The sequence below is a fragment of the Globicephala melas genome, chromosome 6 (assembly GCF_963455315.2).
Source record: "Globicephala melas chromosome 6, mGloMel1.2, whole genome shotgun sequence".
In the NCBI taxonomy this organism is placed as follows: domain Eukaryota; kingdom Metazoa; phylum Chordata; class Mammalia; order Artiodactyla; family Delphinidae; genus Globicephala; species Globicephala melas.
This window is the reverse complement of record NC_083319.1, coordinates 55,778,726-55,795,884: the sequence shown is the minus strand read 5'-3', so window position 1 is coordinate 55,795,884 and position 17,159 is coordinate 55,778,726. Positions and strand designations below refer to the sequence as shown.

At 35.1% G+C, this 17,159-nt stretch overlaps 1 protein-coding gene across 1 annotated transcript; it reads left to right on the top strand.

Moving 5' to 3' along the window:
• Window positions 1-269: 269 nt before the first annotated feature.
• On the top strand, window positions 270-13,806 carry INSL6 (insulin like 6). The gene is given in 3 exon segments (XM_030877117.2): window positions 270-543; window positions 13,465-13,738; window positions 13,740-13,806. Coding segments are annotated over 3 exon segments (615 nt in total).
• The last annotated feature ends 3,353 nt before the right edge of the window (window positions 13,807-17,159 follow it).

Here is a 17,159-nt window from a genome sequence, read left to right as displayed (position 1 = left end):
CGGCCCCGTATTTCATTTGATGAGTCTCCCTAGTGAGGATGGCAAGAAAAACTAATCAATCATTTTAAAAATTAACAGGCAGCCACCTGGGACGGCCTGAGAGCCCCGCGTAACACGGGAAGTTTAGGCGCCGGCGCTGCTCACCTAGTCTTGAAGTTCTCGCGAGGTCTGCACGCGAAAATCAGAAGGTCGCCAGGTGCGCACGCGCAGTCGTGGGACAGACGGCAGTTAGGGCCCTCGGCGGATCTGTCTGTGTTGGGGGTCCAGGGATGCCGTGGCTCTTCTGCTTGTGTGTCGGGCTCCTGCTAGTTCGGGTCTCCCGTGAGCTGAACAACATTAGTCGAGCCAGGAGATTGTGCGGCAGGCATCTGCTGCAAGAAATAGTAAAACCCTGTGGCACTGTTAACTGGAGCCACAGTGAGGAGGAAAAGCCTTTCACACAGCTGCTTTCCCAGGCCTCGGAGAAGGTCGAAACCTTTATCCCTGACCGGTTAGAAAGCTCGCAAACCACTTTCCCGGTCTGGAGGAGAGCGACAAACCCAGGTAAAAATCTAAACCAGAGGCATGTTTTTTCATCTTTGTACATTTCTTATTCCCGAATTTGCCCTGCCAGGCATGGAACTTCTGCAGGAAATGGAATTTGTGCCTAATACATATACAAAAGCCATGAAGTCTTTGTTTTTGTTTGTTGTAACTTGGAGGAAAGAAGCGTACACATGTAAGTCTACACATTTGTATAAGAATAATGCTGTTTCCCTCGCTTTCCCTTTCTGCAGTGCCCTTGTCACCTGGCAAACTATTTTGCCCTTCAAAGCCTGATTTAGGTATCATTTTCCCTGTGAACTCATCACTGACCATTTCATAGCTACTCACTCCATTCTCCATTCTACCGCAATATCTAACACATAATTCTATTTAACTATTTATATTTAACTGTAATATTTAACTGTAATGAGGACCTGCTACATAATTGGCCCGGCCTAGTGCAAATAAAAATGCAGGGCCCCTTGTTCAAAAAGCAGGAAAAACTGTTAAAGGTACTAAAATATAAAGCTTTTTACCTTTCTTGTGCGTATCTCCTCTGCTCAAACACATGGTCCTCTGTCCCATCAGACTTCACATACAAGTCAAAAGATAAAATTATTGAGAATTTCAAGACTGGGACAACAGAGCATTAAACAAAATGCAGGGTCTTTCTAAGCACTAGGCTTGTGCTACTGGCAAGTCTCAATCTCTTAATGCCAGCCCTGTATGCCATACCATGTTATAGGGATTGCTCATGTATGTTTTTATCTGAAATGTCTAGCAGAGGGCTGAGCACAGGGTATGTGCTTAATATGTATTGAATTTATACTTAATGCTTTTAAGCAGTCTTTAGGAAGAATATTTTTGTTTCAGATCCATTCTTCTGTTTTTACATTTTGTGACTAACACATTTTAGTCCCAATATGTTTGCCATTTTAAAAGAAAATGCACTTTATTTGTAGACTGTGGTCTATAGAGTGTAGTGTCATTGAAGTTATTGCCTTTTATAGTAATCCAGTTGATTCTATTTGGACAAATTTTGCAAAAGTCAAGATTTCTGAAATTAAGGAAAGGAGTTAGACTATCGTGCCAAAAGAGAGACCCTAATGTAGATGACTGAAACAAGCTAAAACATTGCCTAGCACATTATAAACACTTATTCTTTTTTTTTGTTTTGAGGTATAGTTGGTTTACAATATTAGTCTCAGGTGTATAACATGGTGATTCAAAATTTCTATAGATTATATTCCATTTAAAGTTATAAAGTATTGGCTATATTCTGATAAGCACTTATTCTTCTTTAATGAATGAATGAATAAATCTTATAAGATTATTGTTGCTAAGAGAATAAAATTGTTTTTATTGATGTGTATTTGATTTACAATGTTGTGTTAGTTTCGGGTGTACAGCAAATTGACTCAGTTGTATTTATATATAATATTAGTTTAGTTATTAGATTAGTTATATATGTATATTTGTATATATTCTTTTTCAGATTTTTTCCATTATAGGTTATTACAAGATATTGAATATAGTTCCCTGTGCTACACAGAAAGTCCTTTTTTAATTTATTGTATATATAGTAGTGTGTATCTGTTAGTCCCATACTTCTAATTTGTCCCTCCCCCCTTTCCCCTTTAGTAACCATAAGTTTGTTTCCTATGTCTATTTCTGTTTTGTAAATAAGTTCATTTGTATTATTTTTTTAGATTCCACATATAAGTGATAATCATGATATTTGTCTTTCTCTGTCTGACTTACTTCATTTAATATGATAATCTCTAGGTTGCACCATGTTGCTACAAATGGCATTATTTCATTCTTTTTTATGGATGAGTAATATTCCATTGTGTGTGTTCCTTTGGTTTTTAAGTAAAACTAAAAGACACATTTTTCATTTTCACCCATAACTGTTGAACAATGTATTCACCATTTTGTTCCACTACCCTCTGCCATTTTCCAGGCAACTTCATAATTCCATCTTCCCAAAACTTTATATCTTTTTGAGCAAAGAACTGTTCCAGGTGCCTTTTACAATCTTCCAGGGAATTGAAATTTTTTCCATTAAGAGAATTTTGTAAAGATCAAAATAAGTGGAAATCTGAAGGTGCAGTGTCTGGTTAATACGGCAGATGAATCAGAACGTCCCAGCCAAGCTGTAACAGTTTTTGCCTGGCCATCAAAGGAACATGTGGTCTTGTGTTATCCTGATGGAAGATTATGTGTATTCTGTTGACTAATTCCAGACGCTTTTCACTGAGTGCTGCTTTCAGTTGGTCTAACTGGGAGCAGTGCTTGTTGGAATTAATCGTTTGGTTTTCAGGAAGGAGCTCATAGTAGAGGATTCCCTTCCAGTCCCACCATATACACAACATCTCCTTCTTTGGCTGAAGACCGGCCTTTGGTGTGGTTGGTGGTGGTTCATTTCGCTTGCCCCATGATCTCTTCCATTCCACTTTATTGTACAGTGTCCACTTTTCATCGCCTGTCACAATTTGTTTTAAAAACGGAATGTTTTCATTACATTTCAGTAGAGAATCACATGTGGAAATATGGTCAAGAAGGTTTTTTGCTTAACTTATGTGGAACCCAAACATCAAAGTGATTAATATAACCAAGCAAATGATTTTCATTGCTTGATTTGGATATTTTGAGTATGTTGGCTGTCTCCTGCATGGTATAACGTTGATTGTTCTCAATTAATGTCTCGATTTGATCGCTATCAACTTCAACTGGTCTGCCCGACTGTGGAGCATCGTCCAGTGAGCAACCTCCAGCACAAAACTTTGCAAATCACTTTTGACACATTCGATCAGTCACAGCACCTTCTCCATACACTGCACAAATTTTTTGCGTTTCAGTTGCATTTTTACCTTTCTTGGAATATTAACGAAGCATAATATACCGAAAATGTTGCTATTTTTCTTCCATCTTCAGTATTAAAATGGCTACACAAAAATTCACCAATTTTGATAAGGTTTTTTTCTTTTTAGATTTTTTTTGGTGGGGACCATTTTTAAAGTCTTTATTGAATTTGTTACAATATTGCTTCTGTTTTACATTTTCGTTTTTTGGCCGAGAGGCATGTGGGATCTTAACTCCCTGACCAGGGATTGAACCCAAACCCCTGCATTGGAAGGTGAAGTCTTAACCACCGGACCGCCAGGGAAGTCCCTAATAAGTGTTTTTTTTTTTTTAATATGCTGATATGACAGCTGTCACAATACAAACTAACAAAATTGTTTCGAATGAAGTTAAAGACACCTAAACGCTACCAGAGCCATCTTACGGAAAACAAAAACAAAAACAAATGAACATTTTGGCCAACCCAATAATTTTTAAAGGAACCTCCATACTGTTCTTCATAGTGGCTGTACCAGTTTACATTCCCACCAACAGTGTAGGAGGGTTCCCTTTTCTCCACACCCTCTCCAGCATTTATTATTTGTAGACTTTTTGATGATGGCCATTCTGACCAGTGTGAAGTAATACCTCATTGTAGTTTTGATTTGCATTTCTCTAATAACTAGCGATGTTGAGCACCTTCATGTGCCCATTGACCATCTGTAGTCTTCTTTGGAGAAGTGTCTATTTAGTTCTTCTGCCCAGTTTTGACTGGGTTGTTTGTTTTGTTTTGTTTTGTTTTATATTGAGCTATATGAGCTGTTTGTATATTTTGGAAATTAAGCCCTTGTTGGTCACATCATTTGCAAATATTTTCTCCCATTCTGTAGGTTGTCTTTTCATTCCGTTTATGGTTTCCTTTGCTGTGCAAAAGCTTATAAGTTTGATTAGGTCCCCTTTGCTCATTTTTGCTTTTATTTCTATTGCCTTGGGAGACTGACCTAAGAAAACATTGGTATGATTTATGTCAGAGAATGTTTTGCCTATGTTCTCTACTAGGAATTATATGGTGTCATGTCTTATATTTAAGACTTTAAGCCATTTTGAGTTTATTTTTGTGTATGGTGTGAGGGAGTGTTCTACCCTCATTGATTTACGTGGGGCTGTCCAGCTTTCCCAGCACCACTTGCTGAAGAGACTGTCTTTTCTCCATTGTATATTCTTGTCTCCTTTGTTGAAGACTAATTGACCATAGGTGTGTGGGTTTATTTCTGGGCTCTCTATTCTGTTCAGTTGATCCTTATGTCTGTTTTTGTGCCAATATCACACTGTTTTGATGACTGTAGCTTTGTAGTATTGTCTAAAGTCTGAGAGGGTTGTGTCTCCAGCTTTGTTCTTTTTCCTTAGGATTGCTTTGGCAATTCTGGGTCTTTTGTGGGTCCATATTAATTTTAGGATTATTTGTTCTAGTTCTGTGAAAAATGTTGTGGGTCATTTGACAGGGATCGCATTAAATCTGTAGATTTCTTCCAATCCAAGAGCATGGGATATCTTTCCGTTTCTTTGAATCATCTTCAGTTTCATTTATCAATGTTTTATAGTTCTCAGGGTATAAGTCTTTCACTCCTTGGTCAGGTTTATTCCTAGGTTTTTTTTGTTTGTTTTTTTTTTGATGTGATTTTAAAAGGGATTTTTTTTTTTTTTTTTTTACTATCTGTTTCTCATATCTCATTGTTAGTGGAAAGAAATGCAACAGATTTCTGTATGTTAATCTTGTATCCTACTACCTTGCTAAATTTGTTTAGCAGTTCTAGTAGTTTTTGTGTGGAGTCTTTAGGGTTTTCTATATAGAGTATCATGCCATCTGCATATAAGGGGAATGAAAACTTTTAAAGACAGAAACAACAGAAAGCATCAGACTGAATCTTAATCATTTTCCACCATCAAAACCGCCTACATATAAACTCACTTTATCCTGCTCTTATAAAGAAGGAATTGTTTCTCACCAGTCTCTAAATTGTACCTTAGTTCAGTTGATATTCACACTTTAATGTGTATATGAATCACCTGGGGAATACTGTTAATATACAGATTCTGATTCAGTAGGTCTGGGGTGGGGCCTGAGAGTCTACAGTTTTATAAGCTCCCAGGTGATGCTTATTCTGTTAGTTGGACACTGCTCTTTGAGTAACAAGGGAATAGTTCACTTCTCTATTTCTTCATTACTCTTTTCTCCCAGAAATGCAAGGTGGACCTACCCTTTCTACTTCATGTTCAGTGGGCATTTCTCTCACATCAAATACTGTGCTCTCATTACCTATAACCTAGTCAAAATTTTACCTTCAGTCATCCAAGCTTGAGTTTATTATTGAAAAAGAGTTTAGAATCCTTTTTCTCGACAAAGCCTACTCTGGAGGAAACACTTTTCTCATTAATAAAAAGTCAACTTTAAAACTCAGAGCTGATTAATCACTCCTTTGTCTCAGGTATTATTCACAATCCCCTGAAGGAGGACATGTCACTAATTCAATGAGGAGGGATCTGCAATGAAACAGGATTCGTAGGAAATGAAAATACATCTGATAATATTTCAGAGTTCTCATACCCATTAAACATGTTACTATGGGAGCTATATAAAGGGCCGTTTGCTGAAGTGGAAATATCATGTGGCAATAAAACCATGGTTGTTTTAAAATATATGGAAGAACGAAAAATGGATTTAGGTTATCAATATGAATGTGTATTAAAATTTAAAGAATTCTTAATCTATAAGGAAAGACGACATGTAGTCCTATTAATTTCTAGTGACTAATTTAGAAGTTGTAGAGAGGTATGTGTTTCCAATATAGAATTCCAACGTAGAATATATAAGTATGCAATTTCTTTTACATGTGAATGTTGCTGTAAAGTTGATTGATTTTTATTTAGCTTATATCAGCAGAATATATTTCTATATTAGATCAAGTCAGTTATCAACAATTTTAATCTTCTGATGATCTATTTGAGTCTGACACAGGAAAAGATAGTTTGATACACTCATATTCAAAAATGCTTTTTTTCAGGACTACTCATGCATAACTTGAATTTGAGATGTGTACTTCTTGTTAGTGGATCCTGAATGTATGGGCCATGTCTCATGCTTACCTCATAGTGTGGCACCATGAAGCTAACGTCATATTTCTAAATTCTGGCTGAGTATGGTGCTGCCTAACTCTTAGTACCAGGTGAAATCATCAAAGTTTCATCACCAGTTTTTCATAATCCATAACCACTATTCCAGTTAGATAGGCTGTATTCCCCCATTCTTGGTCTTCATTCACTTGTTCTTGTTTTTTTGTTTATTTTCTTGTTTCTTTAGATATCATTATCACAACTGGCTATGCAGAACCTCTCTATTTATATATTAATTCAACAAAATTTGTGTGCCTGTTGTATATTAGTTAGTATTCATGCTGCTTGGGATATAAGAGTGAACAGTTTCACTCAGGAGGCAGTGAAGGTTCTTGCCTTCATGAAGCTTACAGAATAGTAAAGATAGACAATAAACATAAATAAATTATATGGTATGTTAGAAGATAATTAGTCTCCACATATCTCCTTTCTTCATGCCCATTCTCCTCCTCCCATAGGCATCCATTCCAATGTTTTATTATGTATTTTTGTTTTTATACGTTTTATTGCAAATTGTGCATTATTTCCTGTGCATGTATTTTAAAAATATATCTAAATGGTATTTGAGATCTATATCTTATTATTGCTATGTGAACTTTTAGTCATTGCTTCAAACTGCTGCATAATATTCATACGCATTCCTCACATTTTACTTATTCTTTCTCCTAGTGATGAACATCTAACCTATATAGCCTTCAACTCCCTGCCACTATAAATAACACTGCAGTGAGCATCATTGTATATGCCCCCTTATGGATCTGTGTGGACATTTCTCTGGGATATATACCTAGGGGTAGAATTGATGTATCATAAAATATATTACGCTTAATTTACTTGAGGTGCATTCAGATTGCTTTGCAGAATGGCTACACCAATTTATAGTTGCACCACTAGTACATGAGGATTCCTGTGTTCTGTATCCCTGTCAAGAATTAACATTATACAATTTTTAACTTTTGCCAGTGCCACAGGCGTGAAATAGTGTCTCATTTTTGTCTTAATTTGCTCTGAATTTGAGCACCTCTTCATATACATATTAGCCTCTTGGGTTCCTTTTTTCTGAAAATTTCCTGTTTATACATTTTGCTCACTTTTTGTTGGAATTGTCATCTTCCAGTTGATTTGTAAGAGTTATTCAAAATCTAGATACAATAGTAATCAGCTGTAGGTTTTAGATATTACAAATATGTTCTCCTATTCTGTCATCTGTCTACTGGTGTTTGACAGAAAGTCTTAATTTTTATACAATTAGACGATAAGTGTTTTGCCTTATTGTTCATACTTTCAAAAGTATGAACAAAACTTTCAAAAGTTTTAGAGGTTCCTTTTCTGTTCTTCTGTTAATTTTATAGTTTTACTGTTCTCATTAGGTCCTTAATTCTGGGGCCCATTTTTGGTTCTGTTCTGCTAGGGATACTATCTTAGTTTTCTCAGTGTCTTACTTTTCTCTACATGAAGAAATAATTTTCTGAATACCATCTACTGAACAATCGGTTTTTTCCCATTGATTGTAGAGCCACTTTTATTGTTTATTAAGTTTGTCTGAGATTCTTATTTAATTGGTCTTTTTGTTTGACTTTGTATTATTACTACACTGTTTTAGTACTATGACTCTGTAGGGTGTCATTTATCTTGGAGAGCAAGTCTCCAATTATTTTTTTCCCTTAAGGTTGACTGAACTAATCCTCTGCCTTTATCCTTATATATACATTTAAGAGTAAGCTTATTGAATTTATTTTATAAAAACCCATCTGGAATTTAAATGGGATGCATGGAATTACAGAGAATAATTTGAAGAGAATTGACATCTTTTTAACAAAAAGTCATCTCAGCCAAAAACATGGAATATCTTTGTATTCTGTCATTAGAATTTTAAAGTTTTCTCTATAGAGACTTTCTGTATTGTTGGTTAAGTTAATGCTTAATACTTTAATTTTGTTGCTATTGTAAATACTTGTTAATTATATTTCTAGTTAGTGATCATTGGTTAGAGAAATGCAGTTGAGTTTTACAGGTTGATTTTAATCCAGTAATTATGTGGAACTATCTTAATAGTTTTTTGTCACTTACTTTCTAAACTTTATACCACTCTTCTTTTTTTATTCTTACAGCATTTGCGAGGAGTCATTACAGGTTTTTGAGCAGAGGAGTGACATAATTGACATTTTAAAGGGATCACTTTGACCACTGTGTTGAGGATAGACTGTAGGGAAGCAAGAGTAGAAACAGAGAGACCTGTTAGGAAGGTATTAGAGAGGATAGCATCTGGATAAGGATGGTAGCAGTGAGTGGAAGCAGTGATAACTGTTATAATCTAGATATATTTGGGCAGATATGATGTGAGATATGAGAAAAAAGAAAAATCAGGAATTACTCCAATATGTTAAAAAAATATGTGATTTCAGAGTTTTTGCTTTGAACACCTGGAAGGATAGGGTTACTATCAACTGAAATAGGAAAGGCCTCAAGTGGAACAGGTTTGGAAAACAGTATTAGTAGTTCATCTTTGGACATTTTGAGTTTGAAAAGTTCAGGTGGAGTTTTAAACATGTTGAGTTTGAGACATCAGAGTGGAGATGTTGAGTAGCAAGTAGGATATATGAATCTGGAGTTTGGAAGAAAAAATTTGCTTGAAGAAAGAAATTAAGGAGCCACAGGTATATAGATAATTTTTTAAGCCATAAGACTGGATGAGATCATGAAGAGAGTAAGTATAGATTGAAAAGAGTACCAAGGACTGAGCTCTGGGAGACATCAACATTAAAAAAAACTGAAGAGGAAGTACTTGTAAAGGAGGTAGAAAGGGGCAAATAGTTAGGTGGGAAGGAGAGAGAATGTGGTATCCTGGAAACCAAGTGAAGAAAGCATATCAAGAAGGAGTGGTTTTTATTAGTTAAATAAGATGAGAGTTGGCTGTTGAATTTAGCAATATAGAGGTTGTTTGTGAGCTTGATAAGAGAAGTTTTGGTGGAGTGATGGAGTAAAAGCCTGTATAGAATGCATTTCAGACCGAGTAAGAGAAGAGAAGTGAATTAATAAATACAGAAGGAGTTTTGCTACAGAGGAGAGAAAAGAAATTGGATGGTAAGCAGGGCCAAGAGAAGTGTTTCTTGTTTTTTTTTGTTTTTTTAAGTGGGAGAAATAGCACATTTGCTGATAGGAGTGGTTCGCTAGAAGTGAAAAAATAATGATGAAAGAAAGATAAAGAGAAGCACTGCTGGAGTGATATCCCAGAGTGGGCAGGAGGAAATAGATCTAGTCCATAAGTGGAGGAATTGGTTTTAGAGTGGATAATTCATCTATGGAAATACTTAGGAAGGCAGAATTATGGGTACAGATGTTAAGAGATGAGTAAAAAGACAGTGAAGGGAGCAAATACAAGTTCTCTTCTGATTCCTTCATTTTCTTATAAAGTAGAAAGCAAAACCAGCTGAGAGTGAGCATGGGAGTCTATTAATATAGTAAATTGCATTGATAGATTTTGTGATCTTGCATTTCTGGGATAAACACTTTCTTAATATATTTGTAAAATACGTTCATGGATTCAGTTAACTAATACCTTATTTGGGACTTTCAAACAAACATTTGTAAGTGAAATGGGCTTATGGTTTAAAAAAATGTTTTTAATTGAAGTATAGTTGGGGTACAATATTATATGTTACAGGTGTACAATTTTTATACTCCATTTATAGTTATTATAAAATATTGGCTATTATAAAATATTGGCTATATTACTGGTATTGTACAATATATCCTTGTAGCTTATTTTATACATAATTGTTTTACCTCATAATCCCCCACCCCTGTCTTACCTCTCCTCCCTGGTAACCACTCATTTCTTCTCTGTATCTGTGAGACTGCTTCTTTTTTGTTATATTCACTATTTGTTGTATTTTTTAGATTCCACATATAGTGATATCATACAGTATTTGTCTTTCTCTGTCTGACTTACTTCACTTAGCATAATACCCTCCAAGTCTATCCATGTTGCTGCAGAAGGCAAAATCTCATTCTTTTTTATGGCTGAGTAATATTCCATTATATATACATACATACATATATATATATATCTCACAACTTTTTCTATCCATTCATATGTTGATGGACACTTAGGTTGCTTCCATATCTTGGCAATTGTAAATATGCTGCTATGAACATTGGGGTGCCTGTATCTTTTCGAATTAGTGTATTGTTTCTTTTGGATATATACGTAGAAGTGAAATTGCTGGGTCATATGGTAGTTCTAGTTTTAGTTTTTTGAGAAACCTCCAGACTGTTTTCTAGAGTGGCTGCACCAGTTTACATTCTCACCAACAGTACGAGGGTTCCCTTTTCCCCTCATCCTTGCCAACATTGGTTGTGTTAGTTTTGATGATAGCCATTCTGGTAGGTATGAGGTGATATTTCACTGTGGTTTTGATTTGACTCATTTCCTTGATGATTAGCGATGTTGAGCATCTTTTCATGTGCCTGTTGGCCATCTGCATTTCCTCTCTGGAAAAATGTCTGTTCAGTTCTTCTGTACATTTTTTGATTGGGTTGTTTTGTTTTTTTGATGTTGATTTGTATGAACCACTGTTGTATCTGTATTGTAGTCCTTTTTTTCCTAGTGTATTTTGTTCACATTCATCTTTTTTTCTTGATTAGTCTGGCTAAAGTTATATTTTATTAATCCTTTAAAAGAGCCAACTTTTGGTTTTCTAAATCTTTATATTGTTTTGTTTCTATAATTCATTGATTTCTTTCCTTATTACTTATTTGGGTTATCTCTGTTGCTCTTTTTCAAATTCATTGATTTGAATACTCATTTTTAACCTTTCTTGTTTCCTGATGAGTACAGCTTGTTTCCCTTTTAAGTTCCCTCTCCAATTTGACATGTACTTTTCATTAACTAGTCCCTAGTTGCCTTCATTCATGAACAAGTTTCCTTCTTATTGTCTGCCTTTTTTTTCCCTTTAAGTGGCAGAACATGGCACATCTCATCCAGGAAGGTCTTTCTTCAACCTGAGTAGACAACCTAATTCACTTTTCCCTTCAGTGTACTCTGTTCATTGTGACACACTTTAATTGATCACATATTTATCTGTCTTAGATGACATTATTTGCTACTTTAGAATAGATTAATATCTGTCCTAAAGTTTTACTATTCCACATTTTGTCTTAGGCATTTATTAAATACAAAGTTATTACAGAGTATTCTAATAGGACTGTCACTGCAAGAGACAGAGTTTCTCCTAAATACCCTCAAGAAAAAAGTGGAGGATAGTTATTATAAAAACAAGATCTGTAAATGGATCTGGAAAGGCCCTGGAAAGCCTAAGGAATCAAGTCAGTGCTAAAAATCACCTTCTCTCTTTCTCTCTCTGAATCTTTTCTCCTCTAATATCTATGTTCCTTTATAACTTTAGCTTGTCATGATAAGCTTCATAGTATCCTCTCAGTTTTGGTTCTAACTCATCTTGTTCTCATTACTTCTTAGTTCTAATTTTAAAGAGAGGAAATCTGATTGAGCCAACTTACTTTTCACATGGCATGGATTGCTGGCCACTGTAGTAGATTGGTTTGTTTGGGGTCAGGTGCCAACCTCCTGACTATTCATCTGTGGATATAAGGTGGAATCACCCTATGACTGCCTAAGGGTGACTCTACAGCAATGGTTAGAGGCAAATATATCTCCCAAAAGGGACTGTAGATGGGCAAGGGCAATGATGGAAATCCAACAAGCCGCCAATTAATTACCTTCTGGTGTTATTTTAATTTATTATCAGTAATATTGAGTAAGAGCAGTATAATAGAAATAATCAGTTCATTGAGCGTATCACTACTTTTCCATTTCTTTATATTTCAACAAAAACCAAAATGGCTTCTACTAACCACTTAGTTAAAAATGTGCGTAAAAGACAAATAATTAGAAATTGGCAAAGGATTTGAATAGACATTTCTACAAGGAGGATATATAGTAAGCACATGAAAAATGCTCAACATCATTAGTTGCAAGGTCATTGCAAATTAAAACCACAATGGGATACCACTTCACATCCATTAGGATGGCTCTCATCAAAATATGAAAAATATCAAATGTTGGTGAAGATGTGTAGCAGTTGGAAGCCTAGTGGTGGGACTGTAAAATGGTACAACCACTGTGGAAAATAGTTTGGCGGTTCCTAAAAAAGTTAAACAAATTTACCATATGATCCAGCAGTTCTACTCCTAGGTATATATCCAAGAAAACTGAAAATGTGTTCACACAAAAACTTGTATGTGGGTGTTCAGAGCATATTCATAATAGTCAAAAAGTAGAAACAACCCAAATGTTCATCAACTGATAAACAGATAAACAAAATGTGATATATCCATACAGTGGAAAATTATTCAGCCATAAAAAGAATAAAGTATTGCTAGAGATGCTACAACATGGTTGAACCTTGAAAATATGCTCAGTGAAAGAAACCAGACACAGGTGGCCACATATGGTATGATTTAGGCAGATCCATAGAATAGAAAGTAGATTAGTAGGTGCCAGGGGCTGGAGGAAGAGGGAAATGGGAGTGACTGCTAATGGGTGGGGGTTTCTTTTGTGGGTGATAGAAATGTTCTGGAATTAGGTAGTGGTGATGTTTGCACAACCCTGTGAATATATTAATTGTATACTTTAAAATGCTCAATTTTATGGCATATGAGTTATATCTCAATATTTTTTGCATAAAAATGTGCAAATGTTTCTAGGCCTTTTTTATAGGAAAACAATACCTACAACTATTTTAGTTAAAAATATACATTGCTTTCAAATAACCATTTTACTAGTTAAAATGTGATTACTTGTGTTTTCAAAATTAGCTGACTCTAGTATTACAGCATTATGATTAAATTTTCAGCTAAACGAAGATTTTAATAAAGTAGGATTTTTTTCTTGTCTCTCAACAGTCTCTACTTTTGCCTCTCAGGAAGAAGCATTAAACAATTTGAAGATGCAGTCACTGTCTGAGCATCAGTACAAAAAGGCCAACTTGCCTTTTAAGACAAGACAAGAGATATTTTCCTCATCACAAGATATCAGTCCATATATTCATGAGATTGTAGAATTTCAGAAGAAAAATACAAACAAAATTAAAACCTTAAGCAATTTGTTTTGGGGGAATCATCCCCAAAGAAAGTACAGAGGATACTCAGAAAAATGTTGTCTGAAGGGATGTACAAAAAGAACTTATTATTGCATGCCTTCCATATATTGATTATAAAAACTTAAAGAAGCATCAGCAGTTGTGACTGAGATGTACTAACCATCATAGGAATTATACTAACTTAATAAATAGCTTAATATATTTTACTTTTTTTTTTTGGTGATTGTCCTTGTAAGTTCTCTACTGTGAACAACATCTGAATGTACTTGCAAGCACTTGACAATATTTTATGGTGGTAATAGGAATCTTAGTATTTTCTTTGGTGCCCTATTTTTCATATATTTTTATATTTGAAGAAGATGTTACCGGACATGGCATGATCATTGTAGACATCTAAGAATTAACCTGTTTATTTTTGTCAGTATGATTGAAACTCTCTTAAGCTACATTTAAATGGATTATGGAATGTTCTGCATTCCATGTGTATGATATACAGACTGGTGCCCATGACTATTACGCTCACTCCAGTATGCTAATACATCTGTCCTACCAATTTAAAACTAACTATTCAACTACTACTCCTAGTAGGAGCTCTTATACTGCAATAGTAGGTACATTTAAAATTCTTTGTGTTTTATAATAGTAACTGGTCAGTCAGAAGTTTTTTCAGTTTCTATTGAGGACTTAGAGTTCAGTGACTTTCTTTAGGTTGTAATCTCTCTCCAGGATCCTCTGTCTTTGCTTTGAAGGTACTGATATAATGTGAAATTTTATTCTGCCTTGGTCAGAATAGAGGGCTGACCAGGTTAGCAGTGTCAGCATCACCTGGGAACTTGTTAGAAATATAGTTCTAATGTCCTCCCCCAGACCTACTGAATCAGAAACTCTGGGTATAGGGCTCAGTGGTCTGCGTTTTTATAGGCCTTCTGGGTCATTCTGAAGTAGGTTAAAGGTTGAGAACCACTGGTAATAGAGTCACTATATGAATATTGTAGAAATTCTGCTATTTATGTGCTTTCGTATCTCAACTCAATATAGATGTTATAACACTTAAGTTTTTGGTGTGTTTTTCCACTTTATGTCCACATGTGAAAATTTTTTAATGCTACATATTAATGCTACATATAAAGTTTATACATAGAATCAAAAGTGGAATTCCTACTTTTCTGCCATTAATTAGGGGGTAAGTATCATTTGAAATCTTTTTCTAGTTTCTTTCCCAAATATGTACTGTAATGTTCTTTTTAGTTAAATTTTTAAATTCCTATTTGGCTCTGTTATTTCTTAGGACAAAGGTTCTTTTCCACATATCTATATAATATACACTTACAATGCATTAATATGTTTGAATTTTTTTGCGTATATTGAATCCTTGCATTCCTGGGATAAACCCCACTTGATCATGGTGTATGATCCTTTTAATGTGCTGTTGGATTCTGTTTGCCAGATTTTGTTGAGGATTTTTGCATCTATGTTCATCAGTGATATTGGCCTGTAGTTTTCTTCCTTTGTGACATCTTTGTCTGGTCTTGGTATCCGGGTGATGGTGGCCTCGTCGAATGAGTTTGGGAGGGTTCCTGCCTCTGCTATATTTTGGAAGAGTTTGAGAAGGATAGGTGTTAGCTCTTCTCTAAATGTTTGATAGAATTCGCCTGTGAAGCCATCTGGTCCTGGGCTTTTGTTTGTTGGAAGATTTTAAATCACAGTTTCAATTTCAGTGCTTGTGATTGCTCTGTTTATATTTTCTATTTCTTCCCGGTTCAGTCTTGGAAGGTTGTGCTTTTCTAGGAATTTGTCCATTTCTTCCAGGTTGTCCATTTTATTGGCATATAGTTGCTTGTAGTAGTCTCTTATGATCCCTTGTGTTTCTGTGATGTCTACTCTAACTTCTCCTTTTTCATTTCTAGTTTTATTGTTTTGAGCCCTCTCCCTCTTTTAGTTTATGAGTCTGGCTAAAGGTTTATCAATTTTGTTTATCTTTTCAAAGAATCAGCTTTTAGTTTCATTGATCTTTTCTATTGTTTTCTTAGTCTCTATTTCATTCATTGCTGCTCTGATCCTTATGATTTCTTTCATTATACGAAACTTGGGTTTTTTTGTTCTTCTTTCTGTAGTTGCTTTAGGTATAAGTTTAGGTCATTTATTTCAGATTTTTCTTGTTCCTAAGGTGAGACTGTATTGCTATAAACTTCATCTTAGAACTGCTTTTGCTGCATCCCATAGGTTTTGGATCATCGTGCTTTTGTTTTAATTTGTCTCTAGGTACTTTTCAATTTCCTCTTTCTTTAGTGATTCATTGACTGTTTAGTAGCATATTTTTTAGCCTTCATGTGTTTGTGTTTTCTTACAATTTTTTTCTTGTAGTTGACTTCTAATCTCATGGTGTTGTGGCCAGAAAAGATGCTTGATGTGATTCAACTTTCTTAAATTTATCAAGGCTCACTTTGTTGGCCAGCATGTGATCAATCCTGCAGACTGTTCCATGTACACTTGAGATGTGTATTCTGCTGCTTTTGGATGGGATGCTCTATAAATATCAGTTAAGTCCATCTGGTCTAATGTGTCATCTAAGGCCTGTTTTTCCTTATTGATTTGTCTGTATGATCTGTCCATTGATATAAGTGGAGTGTTAAAGTCCCCCACTATTATTGTGTTACTATTGATTTCTCCCTTTATGGCTGTTAGTATTTACCTCGTATGTTGAGATGTTCCTATGTTGGGTGCATATATATTTACAATTGTTATATCTTCTTTTTGGATTGATCTGTTGATCATTATGTAGTGTCCTTCTTTGTCTCTTGTAACAGTCTTATTTCTTTAACAGTCTTATAGTCTTTATTTTAAAGTCTATTTTGTCTGATATGAGTATTGCTACTCCAGCTTTCTTTTGATTTCCATTTGCATGGAATACATTTTTCCATCCCTTCACTTTCAGTCTGTATGTGTCCCTGGATCTGAAGTGGGTCTTCAGATCCAGATCTTGTAGACAGCAGACATATGGGTGTTGTTTTTGTATCCATTCAGCCAGTGTCTTTTGGTTGGAGAGTTTAATCCATTTACATTTAAGGTAATTATCAATATGTATGTTCTTATTGCCATTTTGTTGTTTTGGATTTGTTTTTGTAGGCTTTTTTTCCCCTTCCTCTTTTGTTCTCTTGTGATTTTTTTTCCCCTTGTGATTTGATGACTATCTTTAGTGTGGGTTTGGATTCCATTTTCTTTTTTGTGTATATCTTGTAGATTTTCAGTTTTCAGTTAACCTGAGGTTTTGATATAGCAGTCTATACATAAGCAAGATTAAGTTGCTGGTCTTTTAATTTCAAATGCATTTCCAATATCTTGCATTTGTGCTCTCCTCTTCTCACGATTGCTCATTTTGTTATATTTGTGTGCAGATGATTTCCTACCTTTACTGTATGTTTGCCTTTACTGGTGAGGTTTCCCATTCGTAAGTTTCTTGTTTCTAGTTGTGGCCTTTTCTTTTCCCCCAGAGAAGTT